The 27,509-nt window shown below is 49.6% G+C and overlaps 2 protein-coding genes across 2 annotated transcripts; both read left to right on the plus strand.

Moving 5' to 3' along the window:
• The first annotated feature begins 25 nt into the window (after nucleotides 1-25).
• Nucleotides 26-17,423, plus strand: trip11 (thyroid hormone receptor interactor 11). The gene is made up of 21 exons (XM_062468655.1): nucleotides 26-642; nucleotides 1,741-1,817; nucleotides 1,999-2,109; nucleotides 2,195-2,485; nucleotides 2,772-2,840; nucleotides 3,141-3,306; nucleotides 3,630-3,953; nucleotides 4,733-4,773; nucleotides 4,917-5,015; nucleotides 5,194-5,382; nucleotides 5,924-8,941; nucleotides 9,332-9,472; nucleotides 9,816-10,009; nucleotides 10,319-10,482; nucleotides 10,783-10,886; nucleotides 11,811-11,910; nucleotides 13,500-13,581; nucleotides 13,690-13,804; nucleotides 15,522-15,644; nucleotides 15,769-15,907; nucleotides 16,178-17,423. Exons 1-21 carry the CDS (start codon nucleotides 507-509, stop codon nucleotides 16,393-16,395), a joined length of 5,901 nt encoding a protein of 1,966 aa, XP_062324639.1. The 5' UTR covers nucleotides 26-506; the 3' UTR covers nucleotides 16,396-17,423.
• A 328-nt stretch (nucleotides 17,424-17,751) lies between these two features.
• Nucleotides 17,752-27,449, plus strand: fbln5 (fibulin 5). The gene is made up of 11 exons (XM_062469322.1): nucleotides 17,752-18,120; nucleotides 18,367-18,421; nucleotides 18,631-18,679; nucleotides 18,899-19,186; nucleotides 22,059-22,181; nucleotides 22,370-22,486; nucleotides 22,890-23,006; nucleotides 23,424-23,546; nucleotides 23,965-24,091; nucleotides 24,354-24,549; nucleotides 26,474-27,449. The coding sequence occupies exons 1-11, from the start codon at nucleotides 18,077-18,079 to the stop codon at nucleotides 26,633-26,635; spliced, it is 1,401 nt and encodes a 466-aa protein (XP_062325306.1). The 5' UTR covers nucleotides 17,752-18,076; the 3' UTR covers nucleotides 26,636-27,449.
• The last annotated feature ends 60 nt before the right edge of the window (nucleotides 27,450-27,509 follow it).

Consider the following 27,509-nt stretch of genomic DNA (forward strand, 5'->3'; position numbering starts at 1 on the left):
CCACGTCAAAACTCTTGACAGCGAAGCTGCAGTCGAGTTGGCAGTGTAGCTACTAGCTGTATTGTATGAACCGGCTCTGAAGTCCATGGAAAAATGAAAAACAAAAACGACCCGTAATATCGACCAGTTCACAAAATTGAATATATCTACGACAGTCGGTGTTTTGCTTTTGTTTCCGATTTTAGTTTGCTCCCTTGTCAGTTAACGCTAAACCATAGAGGACGACAAAATACAGCTAGCGAAAAGCTAAGCAGCTAGCTAGCTAGCTACATTTGTATAGCCTGCGTTAGCAAGTCCGATTAACTGTCCCGAACTTGACAGCTCACAAGGCGAGAAAGAGTTATCGGCAATAACACGTTGTCTAAATCTACAAGTTGTTAAACGTCTTAACGTGCTTAAATGGAGTCTCTACAGTAACTGGATGAGGAAGGTTGCTAGTAAAGTAGCTAGCTACAAGGCAATAACATTATTTGGCCCGTGTTTGTTTATTTTTACGTTTCGCAAAAATGTCTTGGCTTGGTGGAATCAGCTCTGGCCTGGGTCAGTCTTTGGGCCAGGTTGGAGGGAGCCTGCAATCTTTTACTGGACAAATATCCACGTTTACCAAAGATATGCTGTTGGAGGGTGTGGAAGAGGTTGGAGGTAAGTCTAGAAGGTGGACAACCCTATATTTAGGATACCATGTTGGCTATGTTATTCATTGCTGCTGTAATGTAATCCTGAAGTTCGCTACAGTAACCTCCTTGCCAGTAAACTTATTTACAGATTGCCTTGTAATTTAATCAAAACGTTATCACGTTATGTCGTCGTCCCCGTCCCCCCCCCGTTATGTAGTAAAGGCTACATAACCCAACGTATACACCCTGTGTATATTGTATTTGGGTGGTACATTTTTGTAGTGCAGTTTGAGATAGTGACAACCATGCTGTTTAGAAGCAAACAGCCTTTAACTGAAGCTAGTGACGGAGACAAGAGAACTTTGATCATGGAAGTCCAACATTGATATTTATCTACTGTTAGACTCACAGGTCAGGTTACTGGGTCTATTACAAAAAAAAACTGGTCAAGCTGTCTAATCTGTAATCAGTCCAGACCAGAACATAGAAAACAATCATGCTTATTTCATAATGTAAAAAAAAATGTTCTGGCTGTGTAATCTATAGTGATAGATAAGATGTTCTGCAAGGAAGGCTTGTCTGTGTGCTGCTTGTACAAGCTGATTTGTCATGTGAACCTGTTTGAGCAGATCATCTGTGTATGTCACATGTAGTATGTACACACACTCACACACACACACACACACACACACACACACACACACACACGCACACACACAGACAGGCCAGTCCTGAGGTTGATACGGAGCTATGCAGATAGAATACCTGCTTTCAGTCTGATCATATTCAACTGCAACAGCATTGTCAAGGCAAACACCAGCCAACATTGTAGTCTGACGACATACCTATAGGTTGTAAAAAATAGTGCTGCCTTTTTCACGTACACTCATCTAGCCATTTCCTTTAACCGTGACTGGTGACACTCATTGGTTCACTGTTGTAGCTGCTGGGCTGTGTTTGATTGGTTCACTGTTGTACCTGCTGGGCTGTGTTTGATTGGTTCACTGTTGTACCTGCTGGGCTGTGTTTGATTGGTTCACTGTTGTACCTGCTGGGCTGTATTTGATTGGTTCACTGTTGTAGCTGCTGAGCTGTTTGTGAAGTTTCTTCTGCCTCGTCACAGATGCCACCACTGAGCTGCAGGTGTCCAACTCCAGGCTGGCGGAGGTGGAGGGTGCGTTTGCCACACAGAAGTCAGAGGTTAGTCTGGAGGCTCCCTGATCAGCGTGTCTGAAAGATTCTCTTGACCATGCCCTTGTTTGTCTAAGCTTTGCAACTGGTGATTCTCTCTCTCTCTCTCTCTCTCTCTCTCTCTCTCTCTCTCTCTCTCTCTCTCTCTCTCTCTCTCTCTCTCTCTCTCTCATATAATTGTCTGTCGCAGTATGAGCGTTTAAAGAAGATCCACGCTGAGCTTGAGGAGAAGCTGGAGGCCTCGGAGATCCAGATCAAGCAGCAGTCTGCAGAGTACAGAAGCCTTCTGCAGCAGAGAGATGTAAGCAGGCGCGAGCCCCTCCCACAGCCACGCTCCCACACCACCAGGAGGGGTCCTGAAGTGTGCCGTCTGCTTGCCTTCGCAGGTGGAGATCAGCCACCTGAAAGCGCGCCAGAGCGGCCTGCAGGAGGAGATGCAGAAGTGGCAGAGCTCCACCCAGTCCGCCTCCTCCGGCCCCGCCGTGCTCCCCGTGGCCACCTCAACCACGTCCTCCTCCGCCTCCTTCCTGCCACACCCCCCCGGGGACCACCAGGGTTTCCACGGGGACCAGATGGACTTCAGCGACGTGCTCTGGTCCCAGCAGGAGATCAACCGCCTCTCTACGGAGGTGCTGCGGCTGGAGGCGGAGGTGGGCCACTGGAGGCGCGTGTCCCAGGTAGCCAGCCTCATACTGTGTTTATCCCTGCATTCCATAACATGAGAAACACGACTCCCTGCATTACATTACATGCATTACTCCCTACAATACATAACATGCATTACTCCCTAAATAACATAACGTTAGATACATTACTCCCTACATAATATAAAATAACGTACATGACTGATGTTTATATCCCTACATAACAAAACATAACTGAAATGTAGATCTCTACATAACAGAAATTGACAGTGCATGACATATATGAGTGATGTACCTGTTGTACCTTGCTCCGTACCAGGCATCGAACACCCCAGGGAACGGCAACGGTGACCAGGGTGAGATCCTCAAGCTCCAGAGGATCATAAACGTGAGTTTCACCTTAAAAACCTCCAGTCCAACTGTATGAACTGGTTATTCTAAAGGATTAATGTGTTGTTACTAGGTACTATATCATAGTAATAGAACAGATGTTCACGGATGTCGGTTTCATTCTGGATACATACTGTACGTTGTTTATGTACTTGAACTTGTGAGCCTCAGCCGCTGTCTGTGTGTGTGTGTGTCTGTCTGTGTGTGCATGTGTATGTGTGTGTGTATGTCTGTCTGTGTGTGTGCATGGTCTGTGCGTGTGTGCGTGTGTGTCTGTGTGTGTGTGTGTGTGGAGCAGGAGCTGCGAGAGGAGATGGGCAGAGAGGTGGACGAGCACCAACACGAGCTGGCCGCCCTGCAGGACGCCCAGCGGCAGAAGCTGACCGAGGTGACGCGGCGCAACCGGGCCGAGCTGGCGGAGTACGAGGAGAGGGTGGAGGAGCTGGAGGAGCAGATCCATAATGGTGGGCTGGGGTTAAGTTCCCAAACGAGTTAGTCAGGGGCTCTTTAGGGTTAAACAGTTGGACAGGGAAAACAACGAGGAATTATTTCATAGAGGCTGTTACCTTCTGACAGGTATGTGCTTGAGGGAATAAGGAGCTGTAGTTCTTATGTTGTTTCATGCTTTCAAGCTCAGTGGTAGAGCATTTGTCTGCAGATCAAGAGTTTAAAGTTTCAAGTCCCTACCTGTATGTCGTTTTGGATAAAAGCATCTGCAAAATAATCATTATTATTAATAATTAACTGTTTTTGGTCATTTTACCCCCCTAATCTGTATGTCCTCCAGCGGGCAGCGGCCAGACCTCCCTGGACTCCTCCAGAACCATGGACCTTCAGAACACCATCCGGTCTCTACAGGAAGGGGCGGAGCAACAGGACAGGAAGCTGCAGGAGCTGACGGCCAGTCTGGAGGAGGCGCAGGGGGGCGCAGCCGTCCTGCAGCAGGAGAAGGAGGAGGTGCAGGGAGAGAACGCACAGCTGCTGCAGAACTACGCCCGGCTGCAAGCGTCGGTGGTGGAGCTCCAGACCCGGGTGCAGGAGCAGGAGGGGAAGAACCTGCACAAGGCCCATCTGGATAACGAGATACAGGGGCTGAGGAAGGCTCTGGCAGGTAAAGGTGCAGGCAGGTAGAGGTACAGGCAGGTAGAGGTACAGGCAGGTAGAGTTACAGGCAGGTAGAGTTACAGGCAGGTAGAGGTGCAGGCAGGTAGAGTTACAGGCAGGTAGAGGTGCAGGCAGTCAGGTAGAGGTGCAAGCAGTCAGGTAGAGGTGCAGGCAGGTAGAGGTGCAGGCAGGTAGAGGTGCAGGCAGGTAGAGTTACAGGCAGGTAGAGGTGCAGGCAGGTAGAGTTACAGACAGGTAGAGGTACAGGCAGGTAGAGTTACAGGCAGGTAGAGTTACAGGCAGGTAGAGGTGCAGGCAGGTAGAGTTACAGGCAGGTAGAGGTGCAGGCAGGTAGAGGTGCAGGCAGGTAGAGTTACAGGCAGGTAGAGGTGCAGGCAGGCAGGTAGAGGTGCAGGCAGGTAGAGGTGCAGGCAGGTAGAGGTGCAGGCAGGTAGAGGTGCTGGCAGTCAGGTAGAGGTGCAGGCAGGTAGAGGTGCAGGCAGGTAGAGGTGCAGGCAGGTAGAGGTGCTGGCAGTCAGGTAGAGGTGCTGACAGTCAGGTAGAGGTGCAGGCAGGTAGAGGTGCAGGCAGGTAGAGGTGCAGGCAGGTAGAGGTGCTGACAGGTAGAGATGCAGGCAGTCAGGTAAAGGTACAGGCAGGTAAAGGTACAGGCAGGTAGAGGTACAGGTAGGTAGAGTCTGATCAGGTATAGAGTTTGAATGCTGAATCAGGACAACATTTCTGTTGTGTATGTTTTAATGTTTATATGTATCTTTTTTTCTTCAGATGCTGAAAAAGAGATCATGAGGCTTAAGAGTCTTCCTGAGGTATGGAGTCTGACTGGACACTGACTGAATGTTCATAGTTTATCTTTATGCTCTTTAGGCTGATTATTATTCATTTGGCAGTTGGCTTTATCCAAACTGACATCAGTTTAATAGTTTTTGATTGATTTTGTTGTTTATAAAAGAGTGAACCAACAGCAGAGATGGAACATGCAGAAATCCTAGAACTGAACACACTCATCGGGGCCTTGAGACAAGAGAAGGAGATGATCGAACAGGAAAAGGTTACCTAAAACTCTCTTCTCAACGGCGTAGATGAATTGTGTAACTTGTGTGCCCTGTTGACTCAATGAGTCAAAAGCACCTTTTCTTTACTTCTAGTGTTCAAGCGTAAAATGAAACATTGTGAAACCCATATTCCTTGTTACTTAACCACAGGGTCAATGTTTTCCTGCTTTTCAGCTGGGCCTGCTGGAGAGGCTTAGGGGTGCGGAGGAGCGGGGTGGGGCAGAAGGGGAGGGGGAGGACAGCGAGGGGCTGAGGGCGGAGCTCCAGAGGATGGAGGAGGCTCTAAAGGAGACCCGGGAGGACCGGGACACGCTCATGTCTGAGCTGGAGGAACTGGACCGCCAGAACCAGGAAGCCACACAGGTACACAGCTGGTCCGGACCGAACCCGCTCTGTTTATGAGCGTGAAAAAATAATGGAACGTTAGTCGCTCTTGAATGTGTTACATCCATGTCATTTTTAGTGCAGTAAGAAAAATTGGTAAATCTACACATAACTAGATAGTTGCTGTTGCTAGACAAACTTCGCTGAGGGGATTGATGAATGCGCCAGAAATGAAAAACGTGGTTTTTTGTTTTGTTTTTTTACATAAAGTTTAGGCTGTGGCATTGAAGACAGCGACGCACCACACAAGCTTGAGTTTAAATACATGATTTAATGTGACATTACTTACTGTACATAAGTACTTAAGTCTTGAATTGCTTAAATGTATAATGCAATGGGAGTCAGGTGGCTGAGCCGAAGGCTTGAGCACACCCAATTACTTTATAAATATGTAGTATATATGCAATATATGACTACATTTATGTCATTTCATCAGAGTTAGAAAAATGTTTTCTGACAATGTATATCATTTATATTATAATGACTATTTTGTGTGGGTTTTTTCCTCATTTGTGTGCAGCACATGATCTCCGTGAGGGAGCAGCTCTCTGGGCAGCTGAAGGAGTCTGAAGCGGAGTTGGCCAGGCTGCTGTCTGAGCTCAGTTCAACCTCCGACCAGAGGGGGGCGCTGCAGCTGGAGCTGGAGGCCCAGAGGGAGAAACTGAGCCAGAGCGCCTTCACCCTGAATGACCTGCACATGGGCAAGCAGCAGCTGGAGAGCACAGCGAAGGAGCTCAGAGAGAAGCTGGGACACGTTACGGAGCAGGGGCGCGAGGCGCGAGGAGAGGCGTCGGAGCTCAGGAGAAGCCTACAGGAGCGGGAGGAGCAGCTGTCCGCTGCCAGGGCAGAGCTCCGTCAGGCGGGGGAGAGAGGGGCCCAGGGCGGGGGGGAGGAGCTGGCCGAGAAGGAGCGCGAGTTGGAGGAGCTCCGGAAGGAGCTGGCCGAGATGAGGAACTCCCACGAGAAAGTGATGTCAGAGGACTACGAGGGGAAGATGGCGAACAGGAGGTTGCAGGCGGAGGCCGAGGAGGCCGCGGGCAGGGCGGAGGAGCTGGGCCGGCAGGTGAGGGAAGGCCAGGCGGCCCTCAGCAGGTTGGCCCTGGAGAAGGACACTCGCATCGAGGCCCTGAAGCTGGAGAAGAGCCAGCTGGAGGGCGAGCTGAGCCAGGTGGAGCGGGCGCTGGCCGAACAGGCCAGACAGTACCAGCACACCGTGGAGGAGCTGACACGGGCACGCTCCCTGGACGCCACCGCCTTGCAGACGGAGCACGAGAGGGCCGTGAGGCTGAACCAGGAGAAGGACCTGGAGATCGGCCAGCTCCGGAGGGACGTGGAGCAGGGGGCGTCGGACCACAGGGACACCAACGAGATGCTGGCCATGACCGTGGCCGGGCAGAAGCAGCTGACAGACCTGCTCAAGGAGAAGGACGCCCTGATGGAGACCCTGAAGCAGGGTGCGGCCGAGGCCCGGAGCGAGGCGGAGGGACGGCTTCTGGCGGCCTCCAATGACGTCGAGGCGCTGAGGCAAGCGGTGGAAGAGAAGGACAGGCAGCTGGGAGGGATGAAGGAGGAGAACAGCCACCTGAAGGAGGAGTTCGACCGCCTGAGGGACCAACAGAGCCGGCCCCAGCCCCTGGCCGAGCCCCGGACCCTGGACATCATCACCGAGCTCGAGACGGAGATCACCCAGCTCAAGTCCTCCAGGAGCAACCTGGAGGAGGACGCCCAGGCCCTGAGGAGGGCCACGGAGGAGCAACGGGCCTCGCTGCTCGCGTCCCAGCAGTCCCTCCAGGCACAGCAGAACGAGCTGGAGCAGGCTCACTCGCGCCACGAGCAGAGCACGCTCAACTACGACCGGCTCATCCACGCCAAGGACCAGGAGATCTCCCGCCTCCTGCAGGCGGTGGAGGGGCTCGCCGGGCGCCACAACCAGCCCCCGTCCGTACCGGAAGTGGTCATCATGCAGGAAGACAAGACCCAGTCTCTCAACGGGGAGAACGGCAACGAGAAGCACGACCTGTCCAAGGGAGAGATCGAGAGGCTGGTGAAGGGCATCAAGGAGAAGGAGACTGAGATCACCCAGCTGAACGAGAAGAACCTTTCCCTGGCCAAGCAGCTGGACCAGCTGGTGGTGTCCCGGGACGAGCTGGGCAAGCTGTCCCAGATGATCACGCAGAAGGACCGCGAGATCCAGGCCCTGCACGCCCGCATGTCCGGGGGCCCCTCCCAGGACGTGATGTTCCTCCACCAGCAGCTGCAGGCCTACGCGGTGGAGAGGGAGCAGGTCCTGGCCGTGCTCAACGAGAAGACCCGGGAGAACAGCCAGCTGCGCTCCGACTACCATCGCATCATGGACATCGTGGCGGGCAAGGAGGCGGCGCTGCTGAAGATGCAGCAGGAGAACCAGCGCCTCTCCACCATGAGCGACCCGTCCGGCAGCCAGGAGATGTTCCGCGAGACCATCCAGAACCTGTCTCGCATCATCCGGGAGAAGGACATCGAGATCGACGCCCTGACCCAGAAGTGCCAGACCCTGGTGAGCGTCCTCCAGGCCTCGGGGGGCGAGGCCGGCGCCGGCTCCGGGGGCGTGAGCAGCAACCAGTTTGAGGAGCTCCTGCACGAGAGGGACACGCTCAAGCAGCAGGTGAAGAAGATGGAGGAGTGGAAGCAGCAGGTGATCACCACGGTGAAGAACATGCAGCACGAGTCGGCCCAGCTGCAGGAGGAGCTGCTCAAGCTGCAGGGGCAGGTGTCCGCCGACAGCGACTGCAGCTCCAAGCTCTCCGTCGACTACTCCCGCCTCATCCAGAGCTACGAGCAGAAGGAGAGGAAGCTGGGGAGCTTGAGCCAGGAGCTGGCCCAGGTCCAGCAGACCATCAGCCAGCTCAGCACCACCAAGGCCGTCCTGCTGGGGAAGCTGGACTGTGTGTCTCCGGAGCCGCCCCTCGCCGACCGGTCCTCCGGGCCTGCCCTGGCGGCCGAGCCTCCGAGCCAGCAGGGGGCGGCTCCCGCGCTCGGCGAGACCCAGCAGCACGAGCTGCAGTCGCTGCGGGCGCTGCTGGCCGAGAGGGAGGCGATGGTCAGGACGCTGCAGGAGAACAACCACCGCCTGTCGGACTCGGCGTCGGCGTCGGAGGGCGAGCAGCGGGGCCAGGCGGAGGAGGCGAGGCAGGTGAGGGAGCGCCTGGAGGCCCTGCAGCGGTCCGTCCGGGAGAAGGACCTGCTCATCAAGTCCAAGGGGGACCACCTGAGCCAGGTGAGCGAGGCGCTGAGGAACCGGGAGAGCGACAACGAGGTGCTGAAGCAGGCGGTCACCAACCTGAAGGAGCGCGCGCTGATCCTGGAGATGGACGGCAGGAAGCTGAAGGAGGAGAACGAGGCGGTGGCAACGCGCTCGCGCGAGAAGGAGTCCGAGTTCCGGGCGCTGCAGGAGACCAACATGCAGGTGTCGCTCATGCTGAGGGAGAAGGAGTTTGAGCGCTCCGCCATGAGTGAGAAGACCGCTGCCATGGAGAAAATGCTGAAGGACAGAGATCAGGTCAGCGCTGCTCTGGAAGTAGCTTGAATGTTTTTTTCTTCTATAAATAACACTTTTTGGATACCAAATTGTTTTCCCCGAATCTATACGTATGTATATATGTATTCATATACTCTTAAAATGAATACATTACGTACATGATACTTACATCATATTTGTATAAACTTTCGCCTTTGTAGTGACTAATGGTCCCTGGTTTTCATGGTAACCACTGAAATACCGTTAGAACCGTTTACTTCTGGTCCCAGATGATCTTGTGCCCTTACTATGTGCACTACTCCTCACTACACTATGTTATTACTCCTGTACTACCTGCGCTGTTCCTCCGTCCCCCTGGCTGGACACGCCTACTGAGTGTGTGTGTGTGTGTGATGTGACGGTCTCTCCCAGGGGAAGAGTGTGGAGCTGAACCAGCTGCTGAACGAGCTGCGCTCCATGCAGGAGCGGGCCGTGGCCTTCCAGCAGGAGCGAGACCAGCTGATGCTGGCGCTGAAGCAGAAACAGATGGAGACCACGGCGGTGCAGGCCGAGGTGGGACCCTGGGCACCGGAGGGCTGGCGCAGCCGTCACGCCTTAGACTCCTTCCGACTGTTATTTGCGCTTGACTATTTCTATTCTTTTGGTCTAGTATCTGTTCATTGATTGTTGTTGTTTTTAATTTGATATGTTTGATGTGGAGGGTAGATAACTGTAAATAAATCCCATTTCCTGCAATCAGCATTGCAGTGTCACACACTTGTTCACATAAATAACCTTCCTGTCCCTCACCCCCCACCCACCACCGACACACACCACACCACCCACACACACCACTCACACACCCACACACCACACCACACACACACACACACCACCCACTCACACACACACACAGCTGCAGCGCATGAAGGATAAGGAGCAGCGTCTGAACCTGGAGCTGGAGCGTCTGCGGAGCCACCTGCTGGAGACGGAGGACTCGTACACGCGCGAGGCGCTGGCGGCCGAGGACCGCGAGGCGGAGCTGCGCCGCAGGGTGACCCTGCTGGACGACAGGCTGGCCACCTCCTCCAGCGCCGTGGAGAACGCCAGGTACCTCCTGGTGCTCTCAGTCTCCTGTCTGCTTTGGACCTGGTGGTGGTTGGTCTGTGGGGGGGGGGGTTATAATAAGAAATAGATGTGGTGGGGGTTGTGGGTTGCGGTTTCTGTTGTGATACACCACTCTTTTTAACATTAATAAAATGTGTAGAAATTAAAATCTCCTAAAAAATAAAAAATAAAGTAGTTAGTTTAGTACCTTTATCCTAAGCAACTTACAAATGCATGTCATGATGTCTGACCTGTAACTGTACTTCTATCTATACAGTCAGTCATTTAAACCTCCCCCCTCCCCCCCCCCAGCCAGCAGGCCAGCCTGCAGGTGGAGTCCCTGCAGGAGCAGCTGAGTGGGGTGGTGAAGCAGAGAGACAAGGCCCTGCTCCAGCTCCACGCCTCCCAGGAGCAGGTCAACCAGTACGCGGTCTCCCTCTCCAACCTGCAGATGGTGCTAGAGCAGTTCCAGCAAGGCACGTTCACGCCCCTCGCAAACACCAGCACAAACTTGTACATATATACTTTATACTGTGTGCACCGTTTGCATGTAGCTTTGATTCAAAGTGTCTGCTGAATGACTGCAAGCAGAACAAAAGCCATCCCCATCCTCTACCACTGAGCTATACCCATCCCCACACCTGCACCACGCACGGCTCCAGTGGAGGAGTTTGGCGTATGGGTTTCCTCCCTGGACGTTGGTGACTGTTTGAGTGGCAAGCCCAGGGTATGTGCTGACACCTAGCCCTGGCTTGCTGTCATGTGTGCGTTCACAGAGGAGAAGGCCATGTACTCCTCAGAGCTGGATAAGCACAGGAGGGAGAGGGACGAGTGGAGGAGGAAAGCCCTGCAGCTGGAGGACAAGGCTGCTGCTCTGCAGGTCGGCCGCCTACACACGCACACACACACACTCACCTACACATCACACACATCACACACACACTCACCTACACATCACACACACACACACACTCACCTACACATCACACACATCACACACACACTCACCTACACATCACACACACTCACCTACACATCACACACATCACACACACACACTCACCTACACATAACACACATCACACACACACTCACCTACACATCACACGCATCACTCACACACTCACCTACACGTCACACGCATCACTCACACACTCACCTACACATCACACGCATCACTCACACACTCGCCTACACATCACACGCATCACTCACCCACTCGCCTACACTTCACACACACACACACACTCACCTACACATCACACACACACACACACTCACCTACACATCACACACATCACTCACACACTCACCTACACATCACACACACACACACACACTCACCTACACATCACACGCATCGCTCACACACTCGCCTACACATCACACACATCACTCACACACTCACCTACACATCACACACACACACACACACTCACCTACACATCACACGCATCACTCACACACTCGCCTACACATCACACACATACACACATCACACACACACTGACCTACACGTCACACACAATATCACACACTCACCTACACGTACACACACATTTAGTCATTTAGCAGACGCTCTTATCCAGAGCACACCCATGCACACACACTCAGTTCGTTCCTCTTTAAATCAAGACTCCAGCTGTGTTATCAATCATCATCATTCAACTCCCCTTAGTCATGGTGACTACACCATGCCTTATGTAAAGCACGTCTTATTTCTACACGCAACAACAAAGCATTAAAACACTGATCTGAGAGCAGCACAGCGTGGGTATGATGGTGGTTCCTCTCCGGTTCCCAGGTGACCCTAGACGAGGCCAACGCCGCTCTGGACTCGGCCTCGCGCCTCACCGACCAGCTGGACCTGAAGGAGGAGCAGCTGGAGGAACTCAGGAAGCAAGGTGGGCAGAGGGGCTACCTTCATCGGGATTTCCCTTCCAGAAGGTGTCCTCACAAGACTGGGGTACCACAGACTGCCTCGGAGTGGTTAACTGTTAAACTGTGTGGCGCTAACAACCTTGTCTTCACTCCTGTCTCAGTTTACTGAACCAAGTCCTGTATAGTTTCTGTGTCACCAGTGGTCTTAGCTTCACATCGGATTTTAAAACCATGCAGAACTCGCTTCAGTAGAGGGAAGGGAGCTTAGCTTTAATCCATCTCAGACTGCTCCACTGTAAAAGTGTGTGGTACGTGCTTCAGACAAGACAGACAAGTTACAGTACCCAGATCAGAACTTCTCCTCCAAAAGGTGTCCTCACAAGACTTTAATGAAACATTCATAAATGTCTCCTCAATTCAGTCTTTCATCGGCTGATTTATGTCTTGGTTCAAAAACCCGCTGGCTGGCCTGAAGATGTTGTGGATGGTTGGCACATTTCTGCAATGCCTCGCTGTCATTCTCCCGACAGAACGTACATTTCATAGTCTGTGCTGACTACCAGGTGCTTGGTGAACAGCAGGTCTCTCCTGTGTTCCATTCTCAGTGTGCTAAAGCTTCAGCGGAGCAGGCTCCTTTCCAGAACCTTCTGGAGGCCTCTGGCATTCCTCACGTGTTCAACACTCTTGTTTCTCATGTTTTTATCAGAGCTTAAACAACCACAAACAGCATAAATCAAATTAAAACACCAAACCCCAGCACCCCTGAGGGAGATTTTCCCACATATTAGTTCAGGTTCTCCAGTCGTCGGCTGTCGCCCTATCAGGAGCAGACGTGGGTTATTACATCAGGAGGAATTCTTGGACACGCTGGTAGTCCCCCCCCCCCACTGCTCTCTGCCACCCCAGACATCCGTGAGCGCATGTATTTGTTCAACTTACTGTACAAGGCCGGGGTACAGTATATTAACCTACAGGACTGGGTCCAGTATATTTACCTACAGGACTGGGTCCAGTATATTTACCTACAGGACTGGGTCCAATATATTTACCTACAGGACTGGGTCCAGTATATTTACCTACAGGACTGGGTCCAGTATATTAACCTACAGGACTGGGTCCAGTATATTTACCTACAGGACTGGGTCCAGTATATTAACCTACAGGACTGTGTCCAATATATTTACCTACAGGACTGGGTCCAGTATATTTACCTACAGGACTGGGTCCAATATATTTACTTACAGGACTGGGTCCAGTATATTAACCTACAGGACTGGGTCCAGTATATTTACCTACAGGACTGGGTCCAGTATATTTACCTACAGGACTGGGTCCAATATATTTACCTACAGGACTGGGTCCAGTATATTTACCTACAGGACTGGGTCCAGTATATTAACCTACAGGACTGGGTCCAATATATTTACCTACAGGACTGGGTCCAGTATATTAACCTACAGGACTGGGTCCAATATATTTACCTACAGGACTGGGTCCAGTACATTTACCTACGGGACTGATTCCAGTATATTTACCTACGGGACTGGGTCCAGTGCGAAGGTGCGGGGCCCTGAGACAAGCGTGTTGTTGTTGACGTGTTGTTGTTTTGCAGTGGACGTTCGTCAGGAGATGTTGGAGGAGGCCCAGACCAAGCTGATGAGCCTGCTGAACACTACAGAGGGAAAGGTGGATAAGTAAGTGGACAACCTGATGTTACAGTATGAACAGGTGTTGTCTCTTCAGCCCGGGATTCTTTTTTGGGCCCAGTTGAGTGACCCGCCTGTTGTGCGCCGTCTCCCCAGGGTCCTGATGCGCAACCTGTTCATGGGCTACTTCCACACGCCCAAGAACAAGCGAGCAGAGGTGCTGATGCTCATGGGAAGCGTGCTGGGCCTGGACCGGGAGGAGGTCATCCAGGTGACGCCACGCTCTCCTTTCATCACCTCTTAAGTCCCTCTCCCTCCCTTTCTCTCTCTCTTTCTCTCAACCCTTTTGTTTTATACATGTTTGTCTTCAGTTGTTTCTTTTTCGTGTTTGACCTTTGGCCGTCTCTCTCAGCGGTGGCAGCAGGGATGGAGCCAGTCAGGCCTCTGCACTGCCACAGTCCAGAAACGGTTTAGTCCATGTAATGTTAAACGCACAGCTGATACGGTTGACCCTATCCAAGCCAACATGATTATGTTTCTTATCCTTCACAAATTTCAACCAGGTCATGTTTTCATTGGCCGCTCCTTGGTAGCTGACTGTAAGGGGGTAGTGAGCTACACTCATTCTGTAGAGAGTGAGAATGACTTCCCAGGGTAGGTAAGTATATTATGTAGTCTTGGCAGGGGGCAGTATAAGTGAATCATCCATGTCTTCATCGCTGACGTACTATAACCTTTCAACACGTAAGTTCTGAAGTTAACAGCCACCCCAGTGTAACCTCTTAAGACGCGCGCTCCTTCAAATCCTCAACAGCTGTTCCAGAATGTGGTCGTCGTTGGGGCATTTTCCCTGCTACTCCACTGCTGAAGCAGGGTTACAAAATATAGTCAAATACATTGCATAGGATTGTTCCGTTATACTTGGTTTGTAAAATTCGTAATATGAGCAGCTATGTTCAGTAGACAGTGTTCAGTAAATATACAGTGTTCAGTAGATATGCGATGTTCAGTAGATGGACATTGTTCAGTTTTTATACTGTTGGGTGGATAAACTGTGTTCAGTAGTCAGTGTCCATTAGACTGTCGGGGAGATCTGATCGCTCGTACCTCCAGCCGCCCTTAAATCCAGTCTGGGCTCCACCAGCAGAGAAAGCATTTCCTCATCCAGCAGGCTCCCCCGGGATCCCATCCAGCTATGCAGAGCGGATTACCCAACAGTCCTAAAGCAAAACAGACTGGAGGATGAGGGCTAGATGAAGACCCAGTTGTCATCACTGTTTTTCCCACTTCCCCCTCTTTTCTTCTCCTCTTCTTCATGCTTTTGAATTTTTCCGCTTGAGTAGTGTTTACAACTTGTAGTGTCTGGAGGCAGACCTCGTATTCAGAGCAGGCCTCAGTAGAAGAGCAGGGCTCAGTAAAATAGCAGGCCTCAGTAGAAGAGCAGGCCTCAGTAGAAGAGCAGGGCTCAGTAGAAGAGCAGGGCTCAGTAGAAGAGCAGGGCTCAGTAGAAGAGCAGGGCTCAGTAGAAGAGCAGGGCTCAGTAGAAGAGCAGGCTTCAGTTGAAGAGCAAGCCTCAGTAGAAGAGCAGGGCTCAGTAGAAGAGCAGGGCTCAGTAGAAGAGCAGGCCTCAGTAGAAGAGCAGGGCTCAGTAGAAGAGCAAGCCTCAGTAGAAGAGCAAGGCTCAGTAGAAGAGCAGGGCTCAGTAGAAGAGCAGGCCTCAGTAGAAGAGCAGGGCTCAGTAGAAGAGCAGGGCTCAGTAGAAGAGCAGGGCTCAGTAGAAGAGCAGGGCTCAGTAGAAGAGCAGGGCTCAGTAGAAGAGCAAGCCTCAGTAGAAGAGCAGGCCTCAGTAGAAGAGCAGGCCTCAGTAGAAGAGCAGGGCTCAGTAGAAGAGCAGGCCTCAGTAGAAGAGCAGGGCTCAGTAGAAGAGCAGGCCTCAGTAGAAGAGCAGGGATCTTGGTGGAGAGCTGACCCAGTCTCTGTGTCTCCAGATGCTGGATGAGGACAGCCGTCATGGGGTAACTGGCTGGGTGTCCAGCTGGCTGGGGGGAAGGGCAGTACAGAGTGTCCCAAACACCCCCCAGAGACCCACCCAGGGTCAGGGCTTCAACACGGTCAGTACACACACTCACACACACATGCATGCACTCATACACATACTCATACGCACGCACACAGTCACACACATTATCTTCCTGTCAAACTACACTCAACCCTGGTCTGATCTTTGTGTTGCAGTCATTCTCAGAAATGTTTGTGAAGTTCCTGGAGGTGGAGTCCACCCCAGCCCTGCCCGCAGCCAGGCTGTCAATCCACGACATCAAGCCCCTGAACCCCACTCCTCCAGGCAGAACCAGCAGCTCCACCCCTCTGGGAGGTACTGGCACATTAACTCAGTCACTCAGGAAGCCTCTTCACCACCAAACCTGGGCCTTAAGCAAACAGTGTTAAATGCTTTGGTGTTTCCTGATTTGTCTTACCTGCTGTTATAGACCACATGGCTCAGTAGCCATAGTGCAAACTGTGAAGCAAATCAAAGGCACCTCATATTTACGCCCTTAGGTGACCTGGCCCTGGTTGGTCACCAAGGCTTCCACACAATGACCCCTTTGTCTCCTCATCTGACCTCTGACCCGTTTGCTCTCAGGAGGAATGGCAGCCGTCAGGAGAGCCGGCGAGTCCAACCCCTTCCTGGCCCCGCGGTCTGCTGCAGTACCCCTCCTCAGCAAGGGGGGCGCCGCCTCCGGGGGAGCCGGGGGCCACCTGCTCATGAAGCCCATCTCAGACGCCCTGCCCACCTTCACACCCGTGCCCGTGTCATCGGAAGCCAGCGGCCGCAACGTGCTCAAGGACTTACTCAAGTAGTGACGAGATGGACTGAGATGGCGGATCTGGGCGTCCTGACTTGTCCATCCAGACATCTCACCAAAACTATGGACCCTGATAAACACACACACACCCTCTCTGTTTGGATTAGTTACGTCTGAAGAGATTGAACTGAAGAACTGAAAAACAGTTCCTTTGGAAAAGGTTGTGTGTTCTCTCACACAGGGGGACTGTGTAAGGGTTCAGCACAGTGTGGCAACATTACAGGTCTTAAATTAAGAGGATCTGCTGGCTTCCTGTATGCAACAGTGCAATAACTATCATCTCCTGTGTATGTGAAGGAGGCCTCTGAGTATGCTACAGAACTGGTGGTTATTTACAACCACAAATAGAAGATTTTCTTTTTGTTTGCCATTTATTCCCTTATTTTATCCCTACAGTGTGATCTGGCGTCTGACAGAGGGTTGCCTGGTGCTGTCTGGAACCAGCCTCGCCTGCAGATTTATGTGCCTCTGTGCATCTGGTAAAACTATACAGACATTTCTGCTAAATCTTGTATTTTCCAGACAGCTAGACGGTAGTATGCTACATAGTGGGGTGATTATAGCTGTAATTACGGGTGTGGTTTGATCAGAGGACTTGGACTATAAAACTGCAGTTTAATGGCAGGACTATTATATAGTTATATATATATATATATGTAAATGGGTGATTTTTCATATTTATGGGGGCTTAGTGCCTAACGTTTTTGCTATTTGGAATAGTGTATGATTTGGTTTGTAAATGATGAATACAAATATATATTTACAAGTTGTAAAACTGCACATTGAAAGGTTTACAGATTATGAAGGCTAGCCAACGGTGTAACATGTCAAAAGACTGCAGAATGAATGTTACAGACGCTTATCCATGTAGACAAAAATATGAAAAGGGGTCCAGGTTCTTCAGACTCATGTTTAGAAGTGGTTAAACAGATCAAATCACCTTAAACTGGAGGGTATTATGTTGAGTATGAGGCACCTTTGAGTATGTTGCTTTTCTGATGAAATAAAGATATACCCCTACAACATGTCTGTTTCTTCAATTCAACCAGTTGTGTTCTGTGGTCAATTTTTTCCCCGTAATTTGTCTAATTTAGGATCTGTATCTTAACGTAATTATGCAAATTACATCATTATGGTCATTGGTTTGGTGTTCATTACATGTTTGTTCTTTTACTGCTGTAAATTATTTTAGAAAGTCTTATGGTGGCTATAATGTTTCCTTAAACTGCATATTGATTAATGTAGCCTCTTACACAATAACCGGAGCTCTCACAGTCAACATGAGCCCCCTCCGACTACTCTGGGGTAGCTTTACGCGCGCCTCCGTTCGAGGGGGCTGTCTTTCCGTGATTGAATCCAGCTGTTGTCAAAGTGCTCGGGGCCCCCTTAATTTGCAACGCAAAGCAATCTGTACAGCCGACAGAGAACGGAAAACATAGAACAGTTCGTTTTGAAAGACATTCCTTGTACAATTGGTCAATGTACCGAAGTTGCAGGTCGACGAGACAGCGGTTAATCAGAACCTGGTGTCGACTTTCGCGTAAAGGCGCATAGTCTGAGTTTGGGGAGAGCCACATGCGCACTGGCATATCACGTTCGCTATAGTAGCCAGAAGATCAAGGGGAGTTTACGGGTCGCGAGAGTCCCTCTTTCGGGAGTGATCAAGAGAATACATAATGCTTTTGGACGTACGCGGTGTTAGGGTCTGGACTTACTCCAGGTCAGTACAATGCGTGGCTTCTTCATTAGGTTGCTTCATCACTGAAGTGACTAAAGTTTAGTTTTCTTAGGAACTACAACTATGCGAGTTTTCTTATGACTCCAATCGCAGTCCTATTCTGAATCTTAAAGATATATTTAAACAGTGGAATCTTTTCACTATGGAGTGCAATGTTAGCTCATTTGTTTTTAAACTTTGTCTAATCTTGGAATAGATTTTGAACTGAAACTTTGCTCCAATTTTCAGAATGTTGACAGCTCTCGTATTTACATTGTTATGTATCAGCTATGGGAATGGTCAGGTAAGATGACTTTATTTCAGTAAAACCTTCACACAGTCTGTGTGCATGGATTTCATTCATTCAGTGATTGGGCAGCAGTGAGTGGATATGCACCTTTTAGGTCACGTCCACTGGAAAAGGAGCAACATTAATGTGTTCTAGGTTGTTTTTAGGGCTGTGTGTTTGCCATGACCGGTCAGTTAAAGAGCCTATTGGTGTTTCTCCTTTAGACCTGCACAGAAGGCTTTGCCTACGACCGCAGAGCGAGGGTGTGTGTTGGTAAGGTCACCTCACTCCTATGTGTCCTTACAGCTGTTCTGAATACAGAGTCTTTCTGAAGATGATATCACACAGTTCTTGTAAAGTCTGTGCCCTAATGCTTTTCTGAATGGAGCAGCCTGTGTTTCTGAATAATTATGTTTTTTATCCAAACCTATTTAGTTGTAGTAGCCTATTTATAATGTAGTATCCTTTCTCTATTGTTTCTCTATTTCTCAGATGTGGACGAGTGCCGCACGGTACCATTGCCTTGTCGAGGAGACATGCTCTGCGTCAATCAGAATGGCGGCTACCTGTGCATCCCGCGGGGCCTCTACAGCCAGCCTTACGCCAGACCCGACACACCAGCACTCCCGGAGCCGGCCTACCCTGACACATCGGCGGGTTTCCCCCCCGACACGTTTCGTCCACCGCCGCAAGGGCCCGTGGAACCCAGCTACCCGATAGTCAGCCGCTCCGCGCCGTGCATCCTGGGATACACACTTGGAGAGGATGGCACTTGTAATGGTGAGTGTGCTGTCAACTTTGTTTTGCGTCAGGAATCCAAAGACTGTATCAACCTGATGGGTCTAACTCTTTTCCATCCTACGTTGCTCACCTTAGCTCTGGAAAAAAGTTTAATCTGCGTCGTTTTCCAACGCAGTAGATCAATAGCCTACCCTTTAAAATCCAAGACGATACTAAAGGCAAATCATAAAGCTGGCGGCTTGGATGTCTGACAAAACTCGGTCTCGCAGAAACCGCAGCAGCAATGGTGGGTTTTAAGTCAATTTCGAAGTGAATGTGTTGTCGTGAATACCGCGCATAGCATTGACCGCACGGTGGGGTGTTTATCTCATCACACTGCAGTCTGTTATTGCGTTACTGTCCAGGCCTAGCTCTCTTGCTTTGCTCCAGTCTGAGTTGGTCTGTTCCCTGTTGAGTGTCAGCTGGTAGTACAGTAGGCCGTTGTATGTCTCCCCCCCACCCCCCCACCCCCCCCTGGCTGGAAAGGGGTTGCTCTGCTCATCGGTAGAGGTGGCTCAGTGGGAGGTCCAAGGCATCAATTGTGCTTGCTTTCAACTGATGTCAACAGCCCCTTAACCTCCAGCTGCTCTCCCTGCCTCCCCCCTCTCTGTCTCTCTCTTGTCTCCTCTCCTCTTCCTGCCTCATGTCTTCTCTGCCTCCCCTCCTCTCTCTGCTCCTCTCTAACTCTCTCTGACTCTCAAGGTTTTTTTGCATCTGCATCTTTTTTACTCTCTTTGCCTCTTCTTTTACCTCTCTCCACCCCTCTTTGTCTCGCTACATCTCTACTACTCTAGCTCTCTACCTCTCTCTACTACTCTACCTCTCTGTACAACTCTACCTCTCTCTACCGCACTACCAATCTACCTCGCTGAGTATACTTCTCTACCTCTCTCTTCTGCTCTACCTCTCTATTTACCTCTCTCTAACACTCTTTCTCTCTACGTCTCTCTACCTCTCTCTACCTTTCTCTACCTCTTGCTCCACTCTTGGGTCACACTGCCCTGTCTGGTTAGATAACAACAGACCACTGGTCTCTGATCTCATAGATCACAGTCATACTAGTAGTTAATCTGTAACATAAGCTTTTATAACTATTCACATCAAATCAGCTACCAAACTACATTTTATTTATTACTAATGAGATATTTTATTTGGTAAGCTTGTTTTGTAGCAAACCCTTCAATGTTGGTTCCAATTCTGTTAAACTTATTATGTTTTAGCTTGTAGTGTTAGCAACCACAGACTGTGGGCTCACCTGGTTACAAGCTGCTGGTTTGAACACACAAACATGTTATGGTAGTATTTAATGTTTCTGTCTTGACCAACCTGTATTATTGTAATTTGTGCAGATATCATTCCTGTAAGTCTTATTCCTACTCAGACTTTTATTGGGTTGGAAACACTCAGAGGATTTGCCCTAAGCCTTGTTTGGGGAAACCACAGGATTGCTCTTCAGCCATCTGCAAGGCCCATCAGGCAGGGATGAAGTCATTTGTTGCCAGATCTGAACTGCTTTGGCAGGGCACAAACCAGTGTGGAGGAACTAGGAGAGACTGGCCTACAAACCTGTGTATATACAGTATGTGTGTGAGAGACACAGTGAGAGAGAGAGAGAAGCTTTTTTTGTGTGTGTGCATGTAAGAGAGAGAGGTGATGTAAGGAGTCGTTGAGTGACAGAGTTGGGCTGTAGACTCCCTGCCTCCGCCTGGTACAAACCTGGCTTTGTCTCCTAGTCTCTGGAGAGCCACTTCCAATAATATCAACAGTTTCTTTGGTCTGGCAGAGTGGCATGACATCTGTCTTCCCTTGCATCAACTGAAACTGTTGACGCTGTGAGAACTTCCTGTTGATTCCAGTAGTTGGCCTTCATGACCATGCAGAAGAGTTATATTACTAGGAGGGAAAAACGGTCAGCACAGTTTAAGACACCGTACTTGAAGTTTCACTCAAGAAGTGTAAATTACCCATGGGGCTATTTGGAGTTGAATTTGGATGACAGAAATCTATCCGTTTGTTTCATTTCTGTCACGTGTGCTCTTTGAGTCTCTCTCTTCCCACATATGTCTTCTTCTCCAGGGTTCATCATCCCTGCGTGGGGCCCAGTGCAGGCCAAACCAGCTGCCTTTATAAGGAGCTGAACTGAAGCGCTCCCAGAGAGCGAGACCCAGCTGAACTCCCTGGGGTTTGGCCACACATGTGCAGCACATGCTCTCCTGCCTCAGACGGGGCTGGAGCTGCTAACCGCTAGCAGGTGCTGGCCTGTGTTGCTGTTGGCCCTCGTCCGGGCCCTGGTAGTGGACCAGGCTGGGGCCAGGCCAGCAGTCACTAACACTCTATCAGGGCTTATCACACTCAGCCGCCTGTTCAAACAAACGCTACGACTGACTTCAGACCCTCGCTTCGGGTCTCTGAGTTGGTGACTTCACTGTCTGAGAACCATAAACAGAGCTTGGAATTCAGATGTGTGATTTCCACATAAGGAAATGTGCCACTTGTTGAGGAGTGTGTGAACCGCTGAAGGGAAGCTGGTGGAATTCCAGCCTCGGATCTCTTATCTCTAAATATTTGAACTGGAAGTAAATATGCTGAGTGTGAGATAGGGGTCTGATAATCATTCAATACTACAGGGTCAAGAAGACTACCTGGAACAGTCAGTACAAGTCTTTACAGTTTTGCAGTGTTGATGATGACCTTCCTACCTGCCCTCACACCCCCCCCCCCAACACACACCCACACACAACACACCCTCCCACATACACACACACACGCAAAACACCTTCTCACACACACAAAACAGCCTCTTGCACGTACGCATTGTGCGCGCACGCACACACACGCCTCTGACGGCCATTCCTGTGTGCTGCTGTTCCAGACATCGATGAGTGTGAGGCGGAGTCGCACCAGTGTAACCCCACCCAGGTGTGCATCAACACGGCGGGGGGCTACACCTGCTCCTGCACCGAAGGCTACTGGCTGGTGGGGGGGCAGTGCCAGGGTGAGCGTCACTCACTATCCACGTGTGTGTGTGTGTGTTTGCATGTCACCACAAACAGCCAAGTATAATGTTTTGTATTGTTGTTGATACTATTTACATGACTATATCATTTCATTGTGTATGACACACATATACTGTGGAATGAAACAGTGTTCTCTCTTTCCCCTGTCACTTACCTGTGGGAGCAGATATCGATGAGTGTCGCTATGGATACTGCCAGCAGCTGTGTGCTAATGTACCGGGCTCCTACTCCTGCTCCTGTAACCCTGGCTTCATCCTCAACCCAGACATCAGGACCTGCTCAGGTACACACATGCACACTGCTCCTGCAACCCTGTTTTCATCCACAACCCAGATAGCATGACCTGCTCAGGTTGCAAACATCACTAACCTCTAAGCACTGCAGGATGTGACATCAGTAACCTCTAAGCACTTCAGAATTGTGACATCACTAACCTCTAAGCACTGCAGGATGTGACATCAGTAACCTCTAAGCACTTCAGAATTGTGACATCACTAACCTCTAAGCACTGCAGGATGCGACATCACTAACCCGTAAGCACTGCAGGATGTGACATCACTAACTTCTAAGCACTGCAGAATGTGACATCACAAACCTGTAAGTACAGAATGTGCATAATGAGGATGATTATGTTGAGGATGATGATGACTATGATGATGGTGAGGATGACTCTGTGACGCCCCCAGACGTGGATGAGTGTGAGGAAGAGCCCTGCACGCACGGCTGCTTCAACACCTATGGATCCTACATGTGCAACTGTGACGAGGGATTCGAGCTGGCGTCCGACGGCACTTCCTGTATCGGTAAGGATACTGTACCTTACATTTATTATTATTTTATTATTTAGCAGACGCTTTTATCCAAATCAACATACTGTTGAAATGGTGTACGTAGAGTCCAGACCGTAGAAAAATGAAGGCTCAGAAGTGCACAGTTCTAACTGTATCGCTTACTGTGTCAGACATGTTTTACATTTCCTACATGGGATGTGAAGTGTTGAAAGCATTCTGTGTTCATGACGAGAGCGAAGCGCTCTGCGATGCCGCCGAGTGATCAGGGTGTCATGTGATTGGGGGGTGGGGGAGTTGTAGAGCGCTCAATGCCAAATCAAGAGGCCGCAGGTTCAATCACCTTTGCCCAAAATCACCTTGGATAAAAGCGTCTGCTAAATGGAAAGGAATATCTTCTGGGGTGCTAACGGTGTTCTGCGTCGCCTGTAGACTTGGACGAGTGCAGCTTCTCTGAGTTTCTGTGTCAGTACAGATGTGTGAACACGCCGGGGTCCTTCTCCTGCATCTGCCCTCCTGGTTACTACGTCTACGAGGACGGACGCAGCTGTGAAGGTAACCACGGCAACACCACCTGACGCCTCATCATGAAAACTGTTTACGTGTGATACCAGAAAGAAAAAGTCAGATTTAAGTCAGATGGACATTTAAAGAGTCTTCCTGTGTAGGCCCGAATGTGCTTTTGGCTGTTTGGTCTGATGATCCAATGTCAGGATTCTTTCTGTCATCTGTGTTTTGGTCTTTGCTTGTTGATACAATGTTTTCTAGACCTCTAGAAAACATTGTATCAACAACAAAAATTTGGTAATACGGTGGCTGAAGTTGTTAATGATGATTTAGATTTTTAACTCTAATGGATATCATTAGTGTCATAAGCTAATGCTGATGTTGTATTTGAATGATGATGATGATGATGATGATGGTGATGTTGTTGTTTTAACGGACTTTAATTGTTGTGTGTTTGATTTTAAAGATTTCAATGAATGTGACACTGGTAACAACACCTGTACAACAGCACAAGTATGTTTCAATTTCCAGGGAGGTTACACATGCCTGGATCATTTAACATGTGAACAGCCTTACATTGAGCTCAGTGACAAGTGAGGAGAATTCTCTTTCAGTTTTTACATACATGTATGAGAGACTATGAAACTGTATCCATCATCTCTCGGGTCACCCTGAAATATGTCCTATAACAACCATCCTTTAGTGAAACCACTGGGGTCAAGTTAAGCTTTCACTGTGATATATGTGATTCTAATTGGTGCTAACGCTCGTCCGATATTGATCCGAGGCGTTAACTTCACCCCCTCCCCTCTTCCTTCCTTCCCCTCTTCCCCCCCCCCCCCCCCCCCCCCCCAGCCAGTGTATGTGTTCAGCTGAGAACCCTGCCTGCAGAGACAGGCCCTTCACTGTCCTGTACCGCCACATGGACCTGTCGTCGGGCCGCAGCGTGCCCGCAGACATTTTCCAGATGCAGGCCACCACGCGCTACCCCGGGGCCTTCTACATCTTCCAGATCAAGACGGGCAACGAGGGCCGAGAGTTCTACATGAGGGTACGTAAGGTTAAGGCCCCTGGGCCCTGGAAGCAGGGCTGGGACGCTCTGGGACGGTGGGATGTTTGTATGGATGGGTGGATAGATGTACGGATGGATGGATGGGTGGGTGGGTGGATAGATGTATGGATGGGTGGATAGATGGATGGATGGATGTATGGATAGATGGATGGATGGGTGGGTGGATAGATGTACGGATGGATGGATAGGTGGATAGATGGATGGATGGGTGGATAGATGTACGGATGGATGGGTGGATAGTAGAGGTGTAACAAGATATCGTGGTACAATACATTGCGGTACAAAAATTTAACAATATGTATCGTGGAGTCATGACGATATTTTTTCAATATTACATTCGTTTTATCCTATTGGTTGAGCTACCTATCTTGCACCTGCATCTCGCCTACACACAGCATTGAGCATTCACAGCTTGAACTGGGCAGTTGCCTAGCACGGCAAAATGACTTCGACTGATATAAAACAGTGGTTCTCAAACTGTGGTACGCGTGCCCCCTTCTAGTGATACGCAGAGGAATCTCAGAAATATTTAAATACTTTAACCATGATATCATTGAAATGTGATTTTAAATACGTTTTGCCTTCCCTATAATATTTTAGCTTTGAAACAAAGATAAATGTTGGCACGCGCTAGGACCAAACTGTTCCCGGGTTCCTATTACAATACTATACCACAGTGACTGGACATAATGTAGCTATGTTAGCTTGCTGCTGCTGTATAGGCTATTACTTTGCTTTGATTCATGTAAAGTAGCATGATTATAAGGCAAGGTAGCGCGACGTGATGCAAACGTTACAAGCTGATGCTGCACATTATCCAAGACACAAGTTCATATATATTTATTTTTTTACTATTCACAGGGTCATTTGTCATTATCTCCATTACTTCAAAGTCACGTGAAAGTGTAAGGGATTTCCTCCTTCACTCGCAGTCCACCGGCGTGCGAATACAAACAATGACGTTATGGTGGCAAAATAAATTAACACAGAACTGGATGATATCGCCATTTAACTTTACTGATGATGGGCTTATCGTATTTATGCAGCCACAAAAAAAAGTTTATTTAGCCTCTTTGTCCAGAGGGGCAGATCAGCCAATCAGGGCAAACAGGTTGTTGCCCGGGCAACACTAGCCTGTACCTGTGCACCTCCCTGAGGGTAGGCTTACTACTGTAACGTCGGTCATAATGGTGGTACTTGGAGTCAAATATGTTCTGAGGTGGTACGGGGTGTAAAAAGTTTGAGAACCACTGTTGTACACAAACATTGTTACTTAACATACAGAAGTTCAAATAAAAATACATTCTTGAAGTTGATTAGAATTATTATTTTTTTCTTTCTGGGGGGTTCAACGTATCTAGATACGTATCGTATCGTGACGCCAGTATCGGGATACGTATCGAATCGTGAGCTGAGTGTATCGTTACACCCCTAGTGGATAGATGTATGGATGTATCACACTTCATTCATCCTCGAGGAGAAATTGCGGAAAAGGGGGTAATTGTTATTATGATCTACTGTAATCCAGCCCGCGCCTCTACCTACCGACCACCTGTCCACCTGTGTAGTGTTGATTCTCCCTAGACTGCACTCTGAGGCGTCCCTCTGGTGTGTGTGGGGAGGCACACAAGGTGCATGGCCAGTAGGTGGGGCCATAGGAGTGTGAAGGGGAGGAGGTGGAGCAGCTTTCTGGAAACTGCAGTCAGAGGAGATTCTGATTGCAGATGGGATATGGAGTACCTAAAACTCTGTTTGCCCTCGAGGGAGCTGTGTTTGATGTTTGCGTCACCATCACACCTGTTCTTCGTGGAAATGGCAGGGACGATACTTTGTATCAACACTATATGAAAGATAACCATTGTTCTTTCTCTTTCACTCTCGCTCCTCTCCTCATGTTTCGCAGCAAACCAGTAACGTCAGCGCCACGCTGGTCCTGTCCCGGCCCCTGACGGGCCCTAAGGAGATCGTCCTGGACCTGGAGATGGTCACTGTCAACAACGTCATCAACTTCCGTGGCAGCTCCATCATACGGCTCACGATATACGTCTCCGAGCATCCTTTCTGAAGAGCCTCAAGCTCCACCACACACAGTATTACCTTTCTGGAGAGCCTCATACTCCGTACACCATTATCCACTGCCTGTCCCCCAACCTATCATACAGCATGTCTTATGGATTCTAGCATTGTCATTCTTCCCAGTATTACACCTTCCACCTTTTGGTCTGGGTGTTTGAGACTGTCATCACCATCACTCATCTCGTCAAGGTTGACTGACGTTCATCTGCTTGGAGGACACAACTGCTGTCTGGTTCAGTCCACCTGACACCAAACTCTCCAGCAGCCAGACCTAAAGACTGACTGTTACTATGTTCCATGAAACCAATGCTGTCTGTATGACGTCTGTCATGTGTGCCGTTTGTCTGTTATGTACTCGCATCACTGTCGTTTCTGTGGGTTTTTCTATGCTTTAAAGAAGCTGTGAAACAAGCTATTAACGTGTGAGTTGACATATTAGTGAAACCACGTAGCAGCGGCTTGTCTCTTGTGTTTCTTATCAAGCCATCAAGGAATATCGTTTCTAAACTTTGTATCGAGCCACACCGCTCTGCTCTCCTTGGTATTAAACTTTGAGAGCGTAACAGAAAGCTTAGATGAGCATTGTTGTACACTTTAATGTAGCATATTCCTGTTATAGAGATGTCTGCAATCCCCAAGCAAGTGAGGGATGACCTGGGTTCATGTTTAATAATATGATTCGCCATTTTACAATTTTTTTTGAATAAAGCAGGGTTAGTAAAGATTTTGTGTTCACATTCTGCTTCAATGAGAACTTCAAGTGAGCCTGGTCAGTAAAATAAATATATGTACTGGACCTGAAAGCTGTGAAATGAGCATTATTTCTGTCAAGTTTTGTTTTTGTACATGTGAAACTAGATACT

Source organism: Osmerus eperlanus, chromosome 9 (assembly GCF_963692335.1).
Source record: "Osmerus eperlanus chromosome 9, fOsmEpe2.1, whole genome shotgun sequence".
Lineage (NCBI taxonomy): Eukaryota > Metazoa > Chordata > Actinopteri > Osmeriformes > Osmeridae > Osmerus > Osmerus eperlanus.

Bases quoted from the DNA above. Each gene is read 5' to 3' on its own strand.
- trip11 (XM_062468655.1), top strand. From the start codon at position 507: ATGTCTTGGCTTGGTGGAATCAGCTCTGGCCTGGGTCAGTCTTTGGGC. The intron at 3,307-3,629 runs GTGGGCTGGGGT...TATGTCCTCCAG, and splicing joins GGAGGAGCAGATCCATAATG to CGGGCAGCGGCCAGACCTCC. The intron at 13,582-13,689 runs GTAAGTGGACAA...CCGTCTCCCCAG, and splicing joins ACAGAGGGAAAGGTGGATAA to GGTCCTGATGCGCAACCTGT.
- fbln5 (XM_062469322.1), top strand. From the start codon at position 18,077: ATGCTTTTGGACGTACGCGGTGTTAGGGTCTGGACTTACTCCAG. The intron at 18,422-18,630 runs GTAAGATGACTT...TTTCTCCTTTAG, and splicing joins TCAGCTATGGGAATGGTCAG to ACCTGCACAGAAGGCTTTGC. The intron at 24,550-26,473 runs GTACGTAAGGTT...CATGTTTCGCAG, and splicing joins GCCGAGAGTTCTACATGAGG to CAAACCAGTAACGTCAGCGC.